The 16,226-nt window shown below is 43.7% G+C and overlaps 1 protein-coding gene across 6 annotated transcripts in view; it reads right to left on the bottom strand.

Annotated features, from left to right (window-relative positions):
- Window positions 1-2,342: 2,342 nt before the first annotated feature.
- sipa1l2a (signal-induced proliferation-associated 1like 2, genome duplicate a) overlaps window positions 2,343-16,226 on the bottom strand; it is a 61,241-nt gene continuing 47,357 nt past the window's right edge. For 3 of the 6 annotated variants that reach the window (XM_085921748.1, XM_085921750.1, XM_085921751.1), the window contains exons 14-22: window positions 15,532-15,905; window positions 13,569-13,844; window positions 12,744-12,797; window positions 11,499-11,637; window positions 8,303-8,522; window positions 6,977-7,108; window positions 4,831-4,948; window positions 4,637-4,712; window positions 2,343-3,891 (exon numbers count right to left, since the gene is read on the bottom strand). In XM_085921748.1, coding sequence (XP_085777874.1) covers window positions 3,745-3,891; window positions 4,637-4,712; window positions 4,831-4,948; window positions 6,977-7,108; window positions 8,303-8,522; window positions 11,499-11,637; window positions 12,744-12,797; window positions 13,569-13,844; window positions 15,532-15,905 — 1,536 coding nt within the window. In that variant the 3' untranslated portion in view covers window positions 2,343-3,744. The remainder of the gene's footprint in view (window positions 3,892-4,636; window positions 4,713-4,830; window positions 4,949-6,976; window positions 7,109-8,302; window positions 8,523-11,498; window positions 11,638-12,743; window positions 12,798-13,568; window positions 13,845-15,531; window positions 15,906-16,226) is intronic. The other 3 variants (XM_085921752.1, XM_085921753.1, XM_085921754.1) reach the window with 3 other exon arrangements.

Below are 16,226 nucleotides of genomic sequence, written 5' to 3' on the forward strand. Positions count from 1 at the left end.
GTGCAGAAAGTCAAATCATTTAAGTCCATTTAAAACACAACCATTTCTTTAGATGGAGGGAGGGCTGCTCGGCAAAGGTTATTTCTTGAGGATTCTTGAAACAACAACCCCATCGAGAAACCGGTTGGGTTCTTCCTCTTACCGATGCTCCACTGAGAGCATCCTAACGTGCTGCAGCATCTGCGTGTGGTTATCCAGCTGCACAGCGGCAGACAAGAAAGCGCTCCTACGGGGCTTTACGGCCAAGAGGATTACTGGAGGCTCCTGCTTTCCTTGGTGGATACACTTCTCACTGCCTAAAGAAGGCCATGGAGACTGGCAGGATTTTGTCATATGAAAATAGAGACCAAGATAAAGCAAATTTTTTCACATTCATTTGAGCTAGTATAACCTATAGAACCATATTTAAATCTACTCTTTTGGAGAGACTGAAAAAAGATGAGCAAGTGAGGAAATGCACAGATCTTCGAACTGGAGATGTTAATGAATCAAATACATGATATGAATAAAGACATAAATAGACATTCTGTGTCCAAAATCTTGCAGATTGCATTTTTAAATATAACATTGATACTGATATTTGACACAATGCCAACAATTAACTTAGGCTGACCTTCACCCGGTCACCTCTTGCACGCCCTCGCTCCCCTTTTGCGCTGTGCCAGCTGTGCTTTGGGCACATTGAGTCCCATTCTGGGTAACATGATCCGAAAGATGGTGACACTCACAGCAGGCGAGCATCTGCTGAGGTACAACAGTGTCCCCCCTCAAATGCTGTTTATTCTTCGTGTGTGTGTGTGTGTGTACTGAGAAATGCTGAGGTTTGTCCTGTAAACTGCTGACACTACCAAATATCAAAATCGATATTTCCTTGACTGTAAGGTCTGACTATCTTGTTAGAAAAAGATTTTAGCCAATTGGATTGAACTTTTCTGCTTGTCAGCATTTGTCTCACTGTGTCATCCATCGCCTGTCTGAATTGGAGTCCAGCTTTCTCGCTCCATTTGGCATCTGGCTTTGGCTGCCGCTTGAACCCCCTGATCAGCGCGCCCGCCTGCAAATCTCCCTCATCTGAAACAACACTGGCAACACTTGCACCTTGGGCCAGCCCCCCCCCCCCCATCTGCTGTCCTGGCAGTGTGCTCACGCATGGAGATTATCTACTTAATCTCACCGTTCCAAACCAGATCGCCTCCACATGCACGCACACGCCCATGCTGCCATTTTGGCTGGACTGAGGAGATCGCGAGGTTCTCAAGGGAGCGTCCGCAAGCGCCCCGAGAACATGACCGCTGCAGGTTTGATCCCTGGGACTTCATATTTGTAACTTCCCATTCATGTCATCAGCTCTTTCTCAGCGATAAATGTATTATGAGAGTATGTCAACTCCATCACACACGAGCATAATGGAAGAGCGAACGGGACCCGTAAAAGACAAGGAGACCCACTCTTACTTTCTCCATAATGCTCCAGCTGCCTGACGACGTGACACACTAGCACACTCTGGCTGGAAGCTCCTGGAAGGAAGTGGCTGGCAAATTGGGTTGTTTTTCTGTGAACACTCAGAGGGGCTTGTGATTAATTATTCAGCAGGTTCTTGGTGTCCCTGCAGCAAACGCAACATCTGCCAATTATTTAAAGCCACTCACATCTCATTAACACATTATAGTTTCATGTGCATCTATTTTGCACGTTTTCAAATGAACACAGATGACTCATTTAAACTAGTTTCCCCATGTAAACAAGTGCTACTTGTATTTAAGACACTTTGTGTCTGAGTGCTACACATTTCGGCTGGATTGTCTTCCTTAATCAAACAGTTAACATCTCAACATCAGGTATTATCAACAATGGCTGGCAGCTCGATTGGCTGCAATACAACAGCACAATTTTGCTGCAAATGCATTTTTACAAGCTTCTGAAAGCCATAAAAAAAAATCATATCCCCTGAAGAGATTAGCGTGGATGTTTCCGTAACAGCAGTTTTATCAGAACAGCACATTTTCTTTCTATGAAGAGCACTTGCGGAGTCTTCATTGTTTTTCGCATAAACATAAAAAGACAGTGGCGACTTGGAAAATGACTATTTCTTTTTACTGACTGATCTAGTTAACCCAACTAGACCCAACTTGGCCTGCTTTGTTCATAAGTCTGTGACATTGTGAGATTCACATCATTACCTGTAATTTACTATATTTGGGACATTAGGATCCATTTAGTTAGCAGACAGACTTGTTTGTGGTGCATGAGAGAACAGATGAATATTCTATTCAGACTCTCATCACAGTAAATTCATCTTTTTCTATTGATTTCATGAAATTAAATAAAACTGTAAACACAACTATTTCCATCTACATTTATTAAAAAAAAAAAAATCAGAAGAAAACACAAAACAACATCCAGTGTCTCTCCCTGCCTGGGAATGAGACAGAGCAACATGTTTTAAAAGCATACAAACCAGCAAACTGTAATCTAGCAGCATCCAAATGTTGGAATCTCCAAAGTCATCATTTATATATTTAAATATATAGAGTTGTTTTTTTTTTTTTTTCCTTAGCCCTGCCCAACTACACATTTTACAACATACACAGAGCTGTATCTCTCCTTAGTGCAGAAAAAAAGAAAATCAATTACCCTTAATAAAATAAACAACTTTAGGTTAAATAAGCTTAAATAACAGTGTTAAATACAAGACACTTCTGTGGCCGATATGTACAGAAATAAACACATTTGGCATTGTAATTGTGGTTCACTGGCGCTTGCTCTAATGCTCTTGAAAACCACTGCATAAGAACACATTTTACTGCGATGAACGACACACAGTCACACATACAGGCACGCTCGCACGCACACACACACACACACACACACACACACACACACACACGTTTCTATCAGTGAGCCACAGACAAGGCATGTGTTTAGAAAAAGCCAAGAGAAACAATCCGATTTAACACCCAAGAGTTTTAGGCACAATCTCCTGCTTTAGAATACAACTGCTGAATGTTTGTGCTAACCTCTTTATCGTTTTATTCCTAACACAGTTTCATAACTACAACTTGTTATTGCTAAGACAGTGCGACAGTGACTGGAGACTACCGACAATGGTGTGTAGGGAAAAGCACCTTTAAACATCAAGACCGCTGCCAAAAATGTGACACGCCATCACTATACTGAGGGAACAAAAAGGTGGAGTTGATTTGAAATAACAAGAAAGAAAAAGGCGCAAATGAAACCCCCCCTTTTTTTTTTTTATCACCTATGGAACCCAAACGTCTCAAGTCGAGGTACATTCATTATTCCTCCAGCTATCCTTTTTCACCCAGGAGTCGATTCCTCTTGAGCGTATAGCACTTCATGAAATCCTCTTCCCGAAGCGTCTGCGACAGCGTGCGGAGCTTAAGTACAGCTGCAAGTACAGTAGACTGACGTGACATAGGTAGGTTACAAGTTGACCACAGTAAATGAGCTTTACATTCCACTACTGTAAAAGGATCTCGTAGAAGAATTCCTCCCCGCAGCCGGGGATGAGGGAATTTCCCAGAAGGAGTCTCAGCTGGCGCGATGGACAAACTGTTAGCCAAGTCTGTACTGAATACGAGGAGGCTTGTTCACATAATGCGAGTCTCTCCACACTTGAGCTCTTTCTATAGTCTTCCCGAGACAATTCACAAATGTTGTGGATGGGGCCGGGAGCTTTCAGTACAAAAGTGTGCGCCGTCCACTTCGTCCACCGTCTCCATCTCAGGGCTTCTTGTCGATGCTGTGAAAGAACCACTCGGTGAACTTCCTGAGCTGAGCCGACGCCGTCTGGCTCTCCTCTTGCAATCGCATGTTGTCCTGCCTCAGGTGTTGTACCTCCTCCTGAAGCATTGCCTTGTCCTCCTTCTCCTAAACATCGTTAACAAGAACACTTCAAAAATCCGGTTTGGGTTTGGAGAGGTGTGTAGCCATTCTAGAAAACAGCTGATTTGCGATTGGTCGGGACCTCAGCCGAGAGTATTCAATGAAACTAATATGCTTGTTTTGCAGTGTAGAAGGAAGCCGGAGTAAACAAGTAACATCGGAACTATGGGGGTAGTTGTGCTAACCACGTGACCACTGAGCTGCTGAAAGCAGACCATAATGCATCCTTCCATTCATTTTCTATTGCGTTTGTCCACAGGGTCAAGGGTAAGCACAAATAGACAAATATGAGTCTTCAGATAACCTAAGCCGAGTTTAGAGGTACATGTACCAACATGGAAAATTCACACAGGGAGGCTGGAGGTGAGATTTAAACCGAAAACCTCAGAACTGTGAGTCAGATGTCCTAACCACTCAAAGGGCATAATTAAAAATCCTTAAAAAGAGGTGGATGAAAGCGCCTCCATTACAAACGGTTTTCATCATTAAAGGGAGATATTAACATAGCAAAGCAGCCTTTTTAGTTTGATAAAAGTACACTTCCTCCCATTTCTACGTGAATGATTAGAGGTGGAGAAACATGAAGGCCTGACAAAGAGGCAAGAAAGGCAAGCTATTGAATGAAGGAATAACCATGAATATATTCTGAGCTGAGCTGGCGTGGAGATAGCAAGCAAGCAAACGTGACGATTGAAAGTTGAAGCAATACAACAGTTGTGGGTGAAGTTACCTTTCGGAGGTCATGCTGGAGCTGCCTGAGGATCACCTCGAGCTGGTTCACTTTGCCAGTCAGTGTAGATGGGGAGCTGCAGAGCAAGAGGTAAAAATATTTAATTAGTCTCACAGGGGGGGGAAATCTGGTATCACAGGAGACAAAACAAATACTATTACGATAAGCTATACAATACTCATGTTGGTACGTACTCCGTATCCAGTGCCGCTCCTTCCGCTTCGACAACTCTTCTGGTCAGCTCTCGAGATAGCTCCAGTGCTTCGGCCCGCTGCATGTCCGTCATGGTGCAGAAAGACGCCACACGCTGGTCTACAGTGGGTCAAATATTAGGTCAGAATGTTACAAAAAATATATATAAAAAGCCCCGCTTAGGATAGAGCAACTCATTCAAGCAAAGTATGAATATGAATTAATGTTTTGGGGGATATGGGGGGGAAAAAAACGCGGAGTCTCTCGCACTCCCACAGAGCGATCAAGATGCAGACAATATGGAACAAGGCGGTAAACAGTGTTGAGTCCAACCCCCCTCTCAGAGTTTTCCTCTGGCAGCTGTTTGCTTCTTAATGGGCTGAGAGGAATCAGGCATGCTTCTTTTCTTGTATCAGGCCCTTAAGCTTCCTAAAATCCCAGCGGAATAGCCAAATTTAGCATGTTATGCTCGGGACCGCTCCGTTTTAGAGGCATAATGCTCTTTTCTTGAGTAAGCAGCCTCTCTGTCTTGCGCCGATGGTGTGAGACACACGATAGGGGAATCTGCATAATTCACACGAGAGATTAAGAAAAACCCTTCCTTTAATGTAGCACTAATCCACTCAAAGACAAAAAAAGCTAATTGAGTCTGGAGGTGGATACTCAGATGAGTCATGAAAGGGACAGCGAGCTCTCATTTACATATGAAGGAATATTTTCTTGATATTTCACATGTGTTTGAAAGATTAAAAACACAGAAAAGCAGTTTGTGTGTTTTGGACGATGCCGCGTCCAGCTTGAATAGACATTGAGACAAAAAAAAAAAGTAGCCGCTATTAGATTTGACTGGAAAAGACATTTTCAGTCGTGTGCCATCAAGATTTGTGGAGTCTGATTGAAAGGAAGCCTTGAAATGTCATATTTTTTGTTGTGAAAATGTAGTAAGCCCCCAGTCTGTGGTGTGTCTCGGGGTCCAAGTGAGCAGTGGTGGTAAATGCATTGCTCCAAGCTAGTTAAGTATACATGGCACAACAAGAGCCCCGAGCCACGTTCCGTTCCAACGATAAGCCTCCATTGGTACACGCTGTCGCTCTGGTCCGGCCGGGCTGCCTGTCATTCTCACTGTTTCCATTCCACTTAAATGATTTGCTGCAGGGCAATGTGGCAGAAAATGCATCAGTGAAGAATCTGAATCAGGAGTTCTTATTAATTATGACAAATGAATGGTCACATGCTACAATGCCCGCTCAGTCGACTCGGGGTCAGGGAAAGTTCAGGCGTGCTGGCGTTTCTGTGAGTAATGGGGGATACTCCGCAAGCAGGCTCGTAAAAGGGGGGGGGGGGGGGACATGATGCTGACCATGACAAAATGATGACACGTGTCATCACTTCTTGAATGCCATTAAAATACTCTGACTTGGCAGGGACCGGGTTGGTCATTTTGAGAAGACAACATCGTTTGTTATCAACTTGTGTGAGATGCTTTTTTTTAGTATGTTAGCATTATAATGCAAAAAAAAAAAAAAAGAATTTCACATGAGGAGTGGGCCAAGATTAAATCTTATTGCATGATTTAGATCTAGATGAGCACCAGGAATTTATATACATAATTTTGAATATGTTTAAGACACATTACAACCAGCTAGAGAAAATCGGACTGGAACAATATCATGTCTTTTGTGTTTGTCTATGATTGCTTCATATGTTATTTTGCCCATTAATATAAAAGACAGGAGTGTACCACAATATAGCACTATTTTTGGTCTTGTCAGAGAAAAAGCTACACAAACAATTTCCATAAAAATATCATGCTGTATATGGAAAAAGGGCCAAAATCCATCTGAAGGCTGATTACTTGCTGAGCAGTGAGACATTGGGCTTACATTGTCAAAAACAGCCTCCAAGCAAAATTGCTTGACAGGAATCAGAATGAGGCTCAGAGCAGAGGGTAAAAAGCAACCATTCCCAAAGGTTGCCTCCATGAGCACTTTGGAGAGACGGGCAAAAAAACAAGCACTACTCTAAGCCTATACATGCAAGAGAGAAAGTTCTTGCAGACTGCAGACAGACAAACAGATAAGCTAAGCAGCAAAGAGGAAAGGCAGCTGGTGTCTAGGGGGCGCTAGCAGCTTGAGGAAGGCAGGTTACCTTCAAAGGCTTTTGCTGCGTCAACCAGGTGAGACCAGTCCAGGCCTGTGGCAGTCTCTGGGAGGGGCAAGAGGCCCGGGTCGCTGAACTTGGACCTGTCTGCCAAGAAGCCGTCAGAGAACCAAAACTCATCTGCAGAGACAGGCGGGTGCCCAGATCAGATCAGTGTCTGGTTCTGATGCTGAGTTTAGGCCTTGTTTTGGAGTCACCCATCAATTTGCAGAAGGGTATTATGTGAAGGGTTAAGGAGGGAGAGGACATCCAGGAAGGTGCGGGGTGAGGGGATCTCTCATGTCTATATCAACAGCAGCTATCTTTAAAATATGCTTAGTTAAATAGCTCATTTAAAATCTGGCCTTTAAGTCAATATTGACTCTGAATGCCTCAAACTGCAAACTAATTTTGTGTGCACAGTTGGCTGGAGTGACATAAACTCATTTCTCTGCATAACAATTGCAAAACACAGAGAGAGGCAATAAATAACCTGTCAAAATGAATGTCTCATGTTTCAATCAATATCGCTCTTCCATGAAAATGTCTTCGGCCAAGTATCGGAGCTAAATATATCCATTCAATCAACAGGCCGCCATTCCAAAGAGGCATTTTAAGCAGCATGAGTTGGAGACCGAAAGAGATCTTGAGTGGATGCTTCCCTTCTATTTAGCCAGCAGTTTGAGGGATTCACTCTTTACTAAATTGGGCTGTTTCAAAATGGAAAAGGCGAGAGCCGCTGTTCTCAACCACCCTTCAAAACAATCAGGAATCCATCAGGATGACAGCTAGACAAGGCTAAGAAGCCAAGCATACCCTCCCCCCCCCAAAAAAAAGCTGGTTTCTGTCTAGCCGCGACAGCCAGAGACGACTGAGGAATAATGTGGAAATGAGACATGAGGGACGGAGACGGACGGGAAGCAGACAGTGACTGATGAGTGAACGAAGCATCACGTCTGACACACACCAGCACGTAGACACTGACACGTTCTCGTCGGAGCTAAGCTCAAAGACCTGCGGTGGTGCGAGCAGGTCACATCACAGCTTTTCCACTAATACATATTGAGATGATGCTGCGGCAAGCACGGCGGGCCTCTCGTAGGGCATCGCGCCGACTAACACACACTTTCAATTAGGTGGCGATGCCAAGGAGTTTTGTTCAAGTGTTTTGCTGGTGGGGCCAGTGAAATTGTTTTGATAGAAGTAGCTCTTCAAACAAGTATCTATAAGATGATTCATCTGGAGCCAAGTGAGAAGAGACACTTGAATAAGATGCATCAAAAAACAAACAAGTGTAGTAAATTTATGTGTCTTCTGTACTAAGCTTGTACTTACTCCTCAGGTTGGACTGGGGTTGGTTGTGGATCATGCGAGGGGGCAGCGTGCAGTGGTAAGGTGGCGTGGTGCTGAATAGAATGTCGTTAGGCATGGCTTGGTCCAGCATGGAGCTGTGGGAGCTGGCGTAGGAGGAGCCCTTGCGGTTGCTACATACGCTCTCGTCCGATAACGTCCGGTACAGAGAATGACGGGGTGATAGACTTCCTGTCACAGACAGCTGGGTGGAGCAAAGAAAAAGGACAGCTTATCAGGAGGGAGTCACTGACAATCTCAAACACTTTAATCAACAATGGGTGGTTTAGGAAATCACAGAGGGAACAACATCAGGATTTAACGAGAAGTAGGAAAGCAGTATGCGTGCCTCAGCTGCTTGACAAACAATCACTAAAGTCAACATTCATTGTTAACGCAATATCAGGTAAAGGGACATGTTTTGCCAGCATACTTTGTTTAAAAATAACATTTCATTGTTTCCACATTTTACAATTAACAGTGGTTAACTCGTTTTCACACTTGTATTGTAGCTGGAAATCACACAACATTCTACTGGTATTAAAGAGACAGTATTATTATTCCCTCAAGTAATTTGTTACATGTGACCTAGTCATTAAGCCAGGAAATATGTGTTCTGGCGAGACATGTCAGGGTTACCCATATAATACTTAGTGAATATTACAAGACAAGGATGATATGAAAAAATATATCTTAATATGGTAGAACTTGTTTTTGAATATTATGGAAATTAATGTTTTTTTTAAAAAAAAATAAACCCTAAAAAAACAAAACTGTCTCTTTAAGCATTTAATATGTTTTGAATTCAGGGCTTCAACCCTCCTTAAATCTACAATATAGTACACAAACAGTTTTACAGCACTGTGATATGCTTCTGGCTCAGGCTTTTTACCAAGGTACAACAAATAATGCAGTCTACTAAATCACCTTTTTGCTGAGCCGAGTGCATACTTGCTCGAGAAGGCATATACTGTGCAAACATCTTTGTGTGTGTGCTCGCCACAATAGACTGAGAATGGACTCTTAGAGGCCAGTGCAGCGTAACCACATACATAAGAGTAGGTAGGAGAGTTGGAAAAGCATTTTCCTCCTGAGGGCATGTATATTCGTGAGGCAGTATTCCACAACGGATACATACAGTAGAGTTTCAAGGTCGTGTCCAGAATTTTGACAGGGATCTCCTCTCGAAACACGCAAAACCACACAGCGCAACCCAATCCGTCATTGCCCTGTTTAGCTTACATAAATATTGCTGGAGTGGCATCAAAAGTAGCCACAAATGATATGCGGGGCTGTCAGCCAGATGAGTAAATGTCAGCCTACAGCTTCCCGACTTTAAGCATCAATGACTGTCATCTGTGCGAGCCAACACCCAACCGTCTCTATTTCAAAGACGGCGTTGCCACGAATCCCGCAGTGCGAAGCTAACAGACAGCGAAGTGCATCTTGAAAGTGAACATACATTGGAATTCAAAGGAGCGGACGGACGCACTCTGCTTCCTTAAAATCTCGAACGACATGTCAAATTCTCACTCATCAAAACATTAAGCAGGATTTAGAACTTCCCTTCATGTGAAGAGAAAATAGCCTCGATCACAAAGCACACACATGGACCAAAAGTCAGTGAAAACATTTGTGATCTAATGATTTGCCCAAGCCACATGTTATTGAAGCTTTAATCAGGAGAGGTGATTTGTGAACTTGCGGTGTACTTTAAATATCTTTGAAATAACATTTTAAAGTTGTTTCCAGGTGCCAAATGTTATCGTAACAGCCCAAAATTCCACGTCTGGTTCGGAGTATCATGACTTCTTTACCTCATGCGCTTATCAGCCACACTAACACATCCACCTATATTTTCCCTTGATTTATCGGAGTTTTTCCTCAATGGACAAAGCCAACCAGCGGCATATGGAACCCCTTGACGTGCCACTTGGGAGGATGTGTTGGACAACCACCTATTCACTTGCCAGTTTCTTTCCCACAAGAGGAGCCGTGCGGTAGACTAAGCTGCAAACGGCCCTTCCTTTACGTCAGCCGCACAATAGTCAGCCTGTCCGTGGAAGGGACGTCCCGGCGGACATGGTAGTTGCCAAAGAAAATCTCTCAGCACCTGCTCAACCACACAAAGAATGGCATCGGGCGGCTGCCGGAAGTGAGACATGCGCTAACCTTTTCTGTAATACTCTCCTTGATTACATAGAGGCCCGACCACGTCACATTGTATTAAATTAGAAACGATCCAATGTTTTTTTTTCCAACATTGTCACCAGTGCAATGTGCCAGCTGATGATTGAAAACATTCAACTCTTACAAAAGAGCCGTATGTATTCATTAGGATTAGCCAGTTTGTATACAGTAGTTTGGGCATGCGTCTCCCTCCCGGATTGCTTTTCCACATGTTATCAGGCAGAGGATGTGTGCAAACAAAGGCTTACAATTTCAACTTGCACTCTGAGAGCACTTTTGGGGATTTCATGTCGAGCTTTACCACGACATGGAGGGAAAATGAAAGAAAATGACAAAGAGCGAGGCAGACACATCTGTGTTATGTTCATTTTAGAACAGAAAAGAGATGTTTTACGTTGTAAGGCTAGTGCGTGAAAATATGACAAACTAATCAGAGCCCCTAGATGCTTTGTGCACGAACACGGTTGTCTTCCTATTCTCACGAGAGGAAGTGGATTTTGTACAAGAATTGAGTGGCATCCAAAAATAACCCAATTGTGCATCTCTAGGGTCCCTTCCAGGAAGATAATAGATGGAGGACAGCAGGAAGGGGGTGGTGGGGCTGGGGGAGATGATGCAATTAATCGAGTCTGTAGGACCCAGCAACGGCAAACATCATTCCATTCTGTGCCTTTAATCCATAACATCCCAATAGAGCGGACTCAGGCTCTGTTATAAATTGAATTTACCTGTCAATAGCAAGCGAGATAAAGGCTCTGGTGTTGGGAGGGAGGAGTTGTAGTCGCAGATGTTTGCTCTGAGTTTTCTGCCTTTGCGGTTAGAGGTTATCTGCACGGGTTCACGCTTTGAATCCAGAAAAATGGCCTAAGGGGGGGGTTGTTCATATCTGTGCTTGATACTTCCAATGCTGTGTTTTCTCATGTTAAAGTTTAACAGGTTCCATTTGCACACACGCCACGAAAGATATAGTACGGCTAGATGGTGGCCTCACCTTTTGACCCCTGCCTTCTCCTGGTGGACTGTCAGGCAGCATCATTTTCAGGTATTCCTTCTTTGAAAGTCTCTGCAATGATTTTCCATCCCGCTCGGTTGCCTGAAGGCGGCAAGCGGCCTCCTGTGCATACAGCTGCCTATAGAGAAACAATAGCAGAGCCCATCAGCGAGGTCGTGCAAGGCAAGTCCTGCAGGGGAGGCTTTGAACCAGCCGGCCTGGGTTCAGCTTTTGAAGAAAGTATGTCAGTAACACACAAGGCAACTCGGGTGAATCTGATTTAGCATGCCAACATCAGGCAACATCAGTGTTGTGAAGGAGCCGAGCTGGAAAGTGTGAAGAACACAGCCAAGCACCGTGAGACGGAGGGAGGGAGAGAGAGAGGGGAACAAGGAAGGATTTGTAGATGAATGACATCAAAAAATATTGCACTCTGTGGGAGTATACAGACACCACTGGAGGAGGACATAAGAGGTGCAGGACCCAGAAGAGGGAGCATGTTTTGATTTGTGGGCGGCGGGTTGGGGAAATTCAAATGCTTTTAGAGCAAGCACTCGGATGTGAGCGACCTATCCGCCGGTAACGTGAGCTGCCAGTGAGGATGGCACAGTGTCAGCGCTGCTCTTGGCACTTCTGTTGGCACAGAGTTTGATGGCTACGCTGGGAAATTACCACACACAAGTCTGGCTGAAATGCTACACATTGACACGTGCACATGTGTTAAAAGATGCATTCTTTGGCTTATATTTTGTACTACAACCGTTCTGGTTCTTAACTGTGTGGCTAATTGTTTTGGGCACAACTTTTCCACATTAACTACAAATGTATTCATTATAGCTTCAAGTAAAACATCTGCTACCATTGGCTTACTCTGTGAAAGAATAACAATAGAGTGTAGTGTTTATAGTATGTTAACCCGCCAAACACTCCACAAGCTTGTCTAACATTAATGTTATTACCCAGCTGGAACCTTGCAGTGTTGGCTAGAGGGCTGACACAAGGACTTTGGGGTAAGCAGTAGTGCGCTGTAACATTAGTCTGCAGAGACCCGGAAGAAATGTCACAGCCACTGATGCACAAGTCATTAACCTCCACTTATAGCAAGCAACCATCTTGAGGGAGTGATGTGGCAGTCAGGGAAAGGGTAGTGTGAGTTTGTGTGTGTGAGTGTGTGTGTGGGAGGGGGGGGGGGTTCACAATGGTTCAGAGCTAGGGCCAGAGGGTTGATTTCCACTGATTGTGTACCTTGCACGCTCATACAGCATTTCGAGAAGGAGCGCTAACAAGCTTTCAGCTCCTCTGGAAGAAGAAGGAGGAGCAAGTGGAAGAGAGAAAAAAAAAAAGATGGAGTTAGGAACGCCATTACAAATACTGACTAGTGTTACAGCGGGTCAAGAGAAACATCATTATGTTACAACAATATCTGTGAAAAAATATTACACCATTCATCACGAGACGCTCTTATGTAAGGTAAAATAAATAATAAACAACTCCTTGGGAAGGATAAGTGAATTAGGGGGCTTTTTCATAAGTCTGCAGAAGATGACTTCAGCACATGTGATCAATCACAGAGCGCTTAAAAAATAAATATCGAAGAGTGCATTAAATTACTTCAAAGATGGAGCAAAGTTTTGCTCTCGCAAGTCCCCAAGCCCATTTCATCATCGGTGAAATAAGCTTCAACCAGGGCCGAGTGATGGCATCCTTTTGCATCCCCCCGCACGACTGTTGTGTACTTGTCATCTCATAGCACTGTGTGGATCTCTCATTGGCATCCACAAGAGACGGGCTACAAACTGAGGCCGGCAGTCCACGGGGATACGTCTTCTCGAAAACAATCAATAACCACAAGTGACATATGCCAAGTGTATGATGTCCGCAACTTCATTGAGCGTATTTGTTCCGTAGCTGTCTGTCTCAATCAGGCTGAGTTTGTGCACAGCGGGAGTCCACAAGACAGAGTGGGTGCTTAGATCGGAACGGGTCTGGCAGATACGTCACGTAATCGTACCCGGTGATTCTCGTGCAAAAGCATATTTCTTTCTCCATCTTGTTAACAAACACACTCACCCACACTGTGACATGTTGGGAGGTTCCTCATTGCTGTGATCATCATCACCGTCATTATTAGTTGTCTTCGCTGGGAGATTGCCATCTGGCTGTGGACGTGTCTGTCCACTAGCCTCTGAGCTGGCATCCGGGCCACAATCGGGGCTTGGCCCCGGCTGGGGCTCGGGCTCTGCACCTGAGTTGCTGGTCTGAGGGATGGTGTACACCTTGGTGGAGTCAGCGGACATACGATATCTGGCACCACGGGCCAACGGACTGCCAGAGTGATGTGAGCCACTGACCAAAAAAGCAAAACAAAAGAAAACAAAAAATGCAACTCAAAGGTTGACCATGCATGAATTGAGTCAAAAAATATGAACGCATAAACAAACATGAAATGATATCAGCATTAAGATAATAAATAAAAATCATACAAATATGTTACATGTAGAAGGATAATCTTCCTTCCTAATTAATGTTCAGATTCAATCTAAATCTTGTATGCAACTTAAAGTTGGCATTAGCTGGCCACTTGCATATTCATGACCATCTGGACCACACCCCTGGTGTATTTGCCCCCGCTGCACTGTTGGTTTGAATGTTCAAAAACAATTACATGAAAAAGATGGGAAGCATCAGGGTGGTTATGGCGCGATGATGCTATGGACTAGTTCCTTATTCAGGATGCTCTTCCCGATAAAAACAGTTGGGATGGTTCCCACAAACACTACTAATTAGAGCAAATTATGCAAACATAATCATGTAATGGATGCCATAAACACAAGACTCCAATTCTATTTTTTGGCCACTGAGACCAGTGAGTGCTAGACTAGCCTTCTTCACACCACTCCTCTTTCCCAGATGGGCAGCAGCCTGGTGAGGGGCATTTGGACAAGAATGTGATGAAGCACTCCCCCATGTTGCTCTAGTCTGACAACAGCTCCAGCAACAATCCTCAACACAGCTGGATGAGTCAAAGTGAGTCGAGAGCAAGGATGGGTGAAAAGTGTAGCTTTATAGCCGGTAAATAAAATATCCTTGTGTGTGTGTGTTTTTATTAACAGAATAGGGCATGACATGGTGTCTTGGTGGCGAATGTAACGCGGGATTGTGTGGCGAACCGTATAAGGAGGAATCACTTGGTGTGTTTTATCTCAGTAGTCAAATCAATAACCCAACACGCTAGAAATAAAGCCACAGCAGACTCAAGTAAGTCCAAAGAAAAAGAGGGGGAAAAAAATCAAGGAAGTTTGAGTGGCTTCCTCAAATCATTAATTTGTGTCCTAAATGTTAAATAAATTTGTCCAAGATGTACATATAAGTCCAGCAACATAAGGGGTCACATGGGTTGCGCAATATTTACAAAACACTGATTAAATTAGTCAGAGAGATAAGATGTTGCAGAATCTAAATTCTATTAGTGTTATTATATAGCGCTACATACATGTGAGTGCGGGAGGACACAGATCATAGTTTGGTGTTTGGAACAAGGTCATATTTTGGATGTGATTCTCCTTCATGTTCATCTCACCTTTCAATAAGACCTTGAATTTTTGTCATTAAATGATGTGCAAAGTGTGTTTACAGAAAAAAAAAACTTTGATTTGGTGTTGTCCTTCAGCCGCGAGAATTTCAACAAGCCATATGCCTCAATTTAAATGACAACACTTTCAGCATGAGTACTCTTCATGCTTCTATTCAATTTTTGCAAGCGAGTGAAAATCCAAAAGCCAACCGAAAAATTGATACAATACATTTGGAAGTGTGCATTGATGTTTTCTCTTAAAATGCCCAATGAATAGAAATCCCTAATACATATTACTTAGGCTCAAATTTTCTGACTTCATTAGTCATCTACACGCTTCCCCTCCATTTGCTTTAATATGTCGGCCATATAAAACGAATCAAACAATGTGTGTTAACACATAAAATAGTGCCATTGAAAAAAAAGATTCAGAGCTGTAGTTTCGGTGATGTGCCGTACCTCGAGTGTGAAGAGATCTCGCTGAGGTCTCCGATGCTTCCTTCTGCCACATTACTCGCCATTAAAGCAGAAGCGTAACACTGCGGCAGGTATGGTTTTCCATGATCTTCTTCAGATGCCCCGTCTTCATGGTGCTCTGACACCCATGGGTGTCCCTGCTCCCCCGCCCTGCTCTGCATCAACACCCGAGCCCCCGGGACCATGCAGGGATTGGTGTCGATGCCGCTGTCCGTGGAGGCCCCTTTGATGTAAGTAAGACCCAACATCTCCGGGTCCATCAAATCTCCTGAGCCAAAATGCTTATCATCACTGTTACTGGAGGCATTGCTGGATAGAGTGTTGCTACTTGAGTGGCTCGAGTTTTTATCGCCCATCTAGGGACGGCAAGAGAATCACATATACACAGTATATCAGACAAGGTCAGACATACATTACAGGTGTTTTCACAGGTATTACAGAAGGTAGATAGGAGGATTAAACTTGTTTTTTTCAACCTAGCTCTACAGAAGAAAATGTCAGCCTTGTTCCTCCTAAGTAGTCTGACTTGGGGTGTATAATGTTGTTAGCATCATGGAACTTAGTTTAAAGTAGCGTGACTTCAACTTTGCTACCACTCAACTTAAATTAAACAGCCGTGTAATTTATTTTGTTGACTAGTACAACGGGCGAAATGTAATTTGGGATCTTTGGGGAGG

The sequence above is a fragment of the Syngnathus leptorhynchus genome, chromosome 10 (assembly GCF_054491065.1).
Source record: "Syngnathus leptorhynchus isolate UIUO chromosome 10, UIUO_Slep, whole genome shotgun sequence".
In the NCBI taxonomy this organism is placed as follows: Eukaryota; Metazoa; Chordata; class Actinopteri; order Syngnathiformes; family Syngnathidae; genus Syngnathus; species Syngnathus leptorhynchus.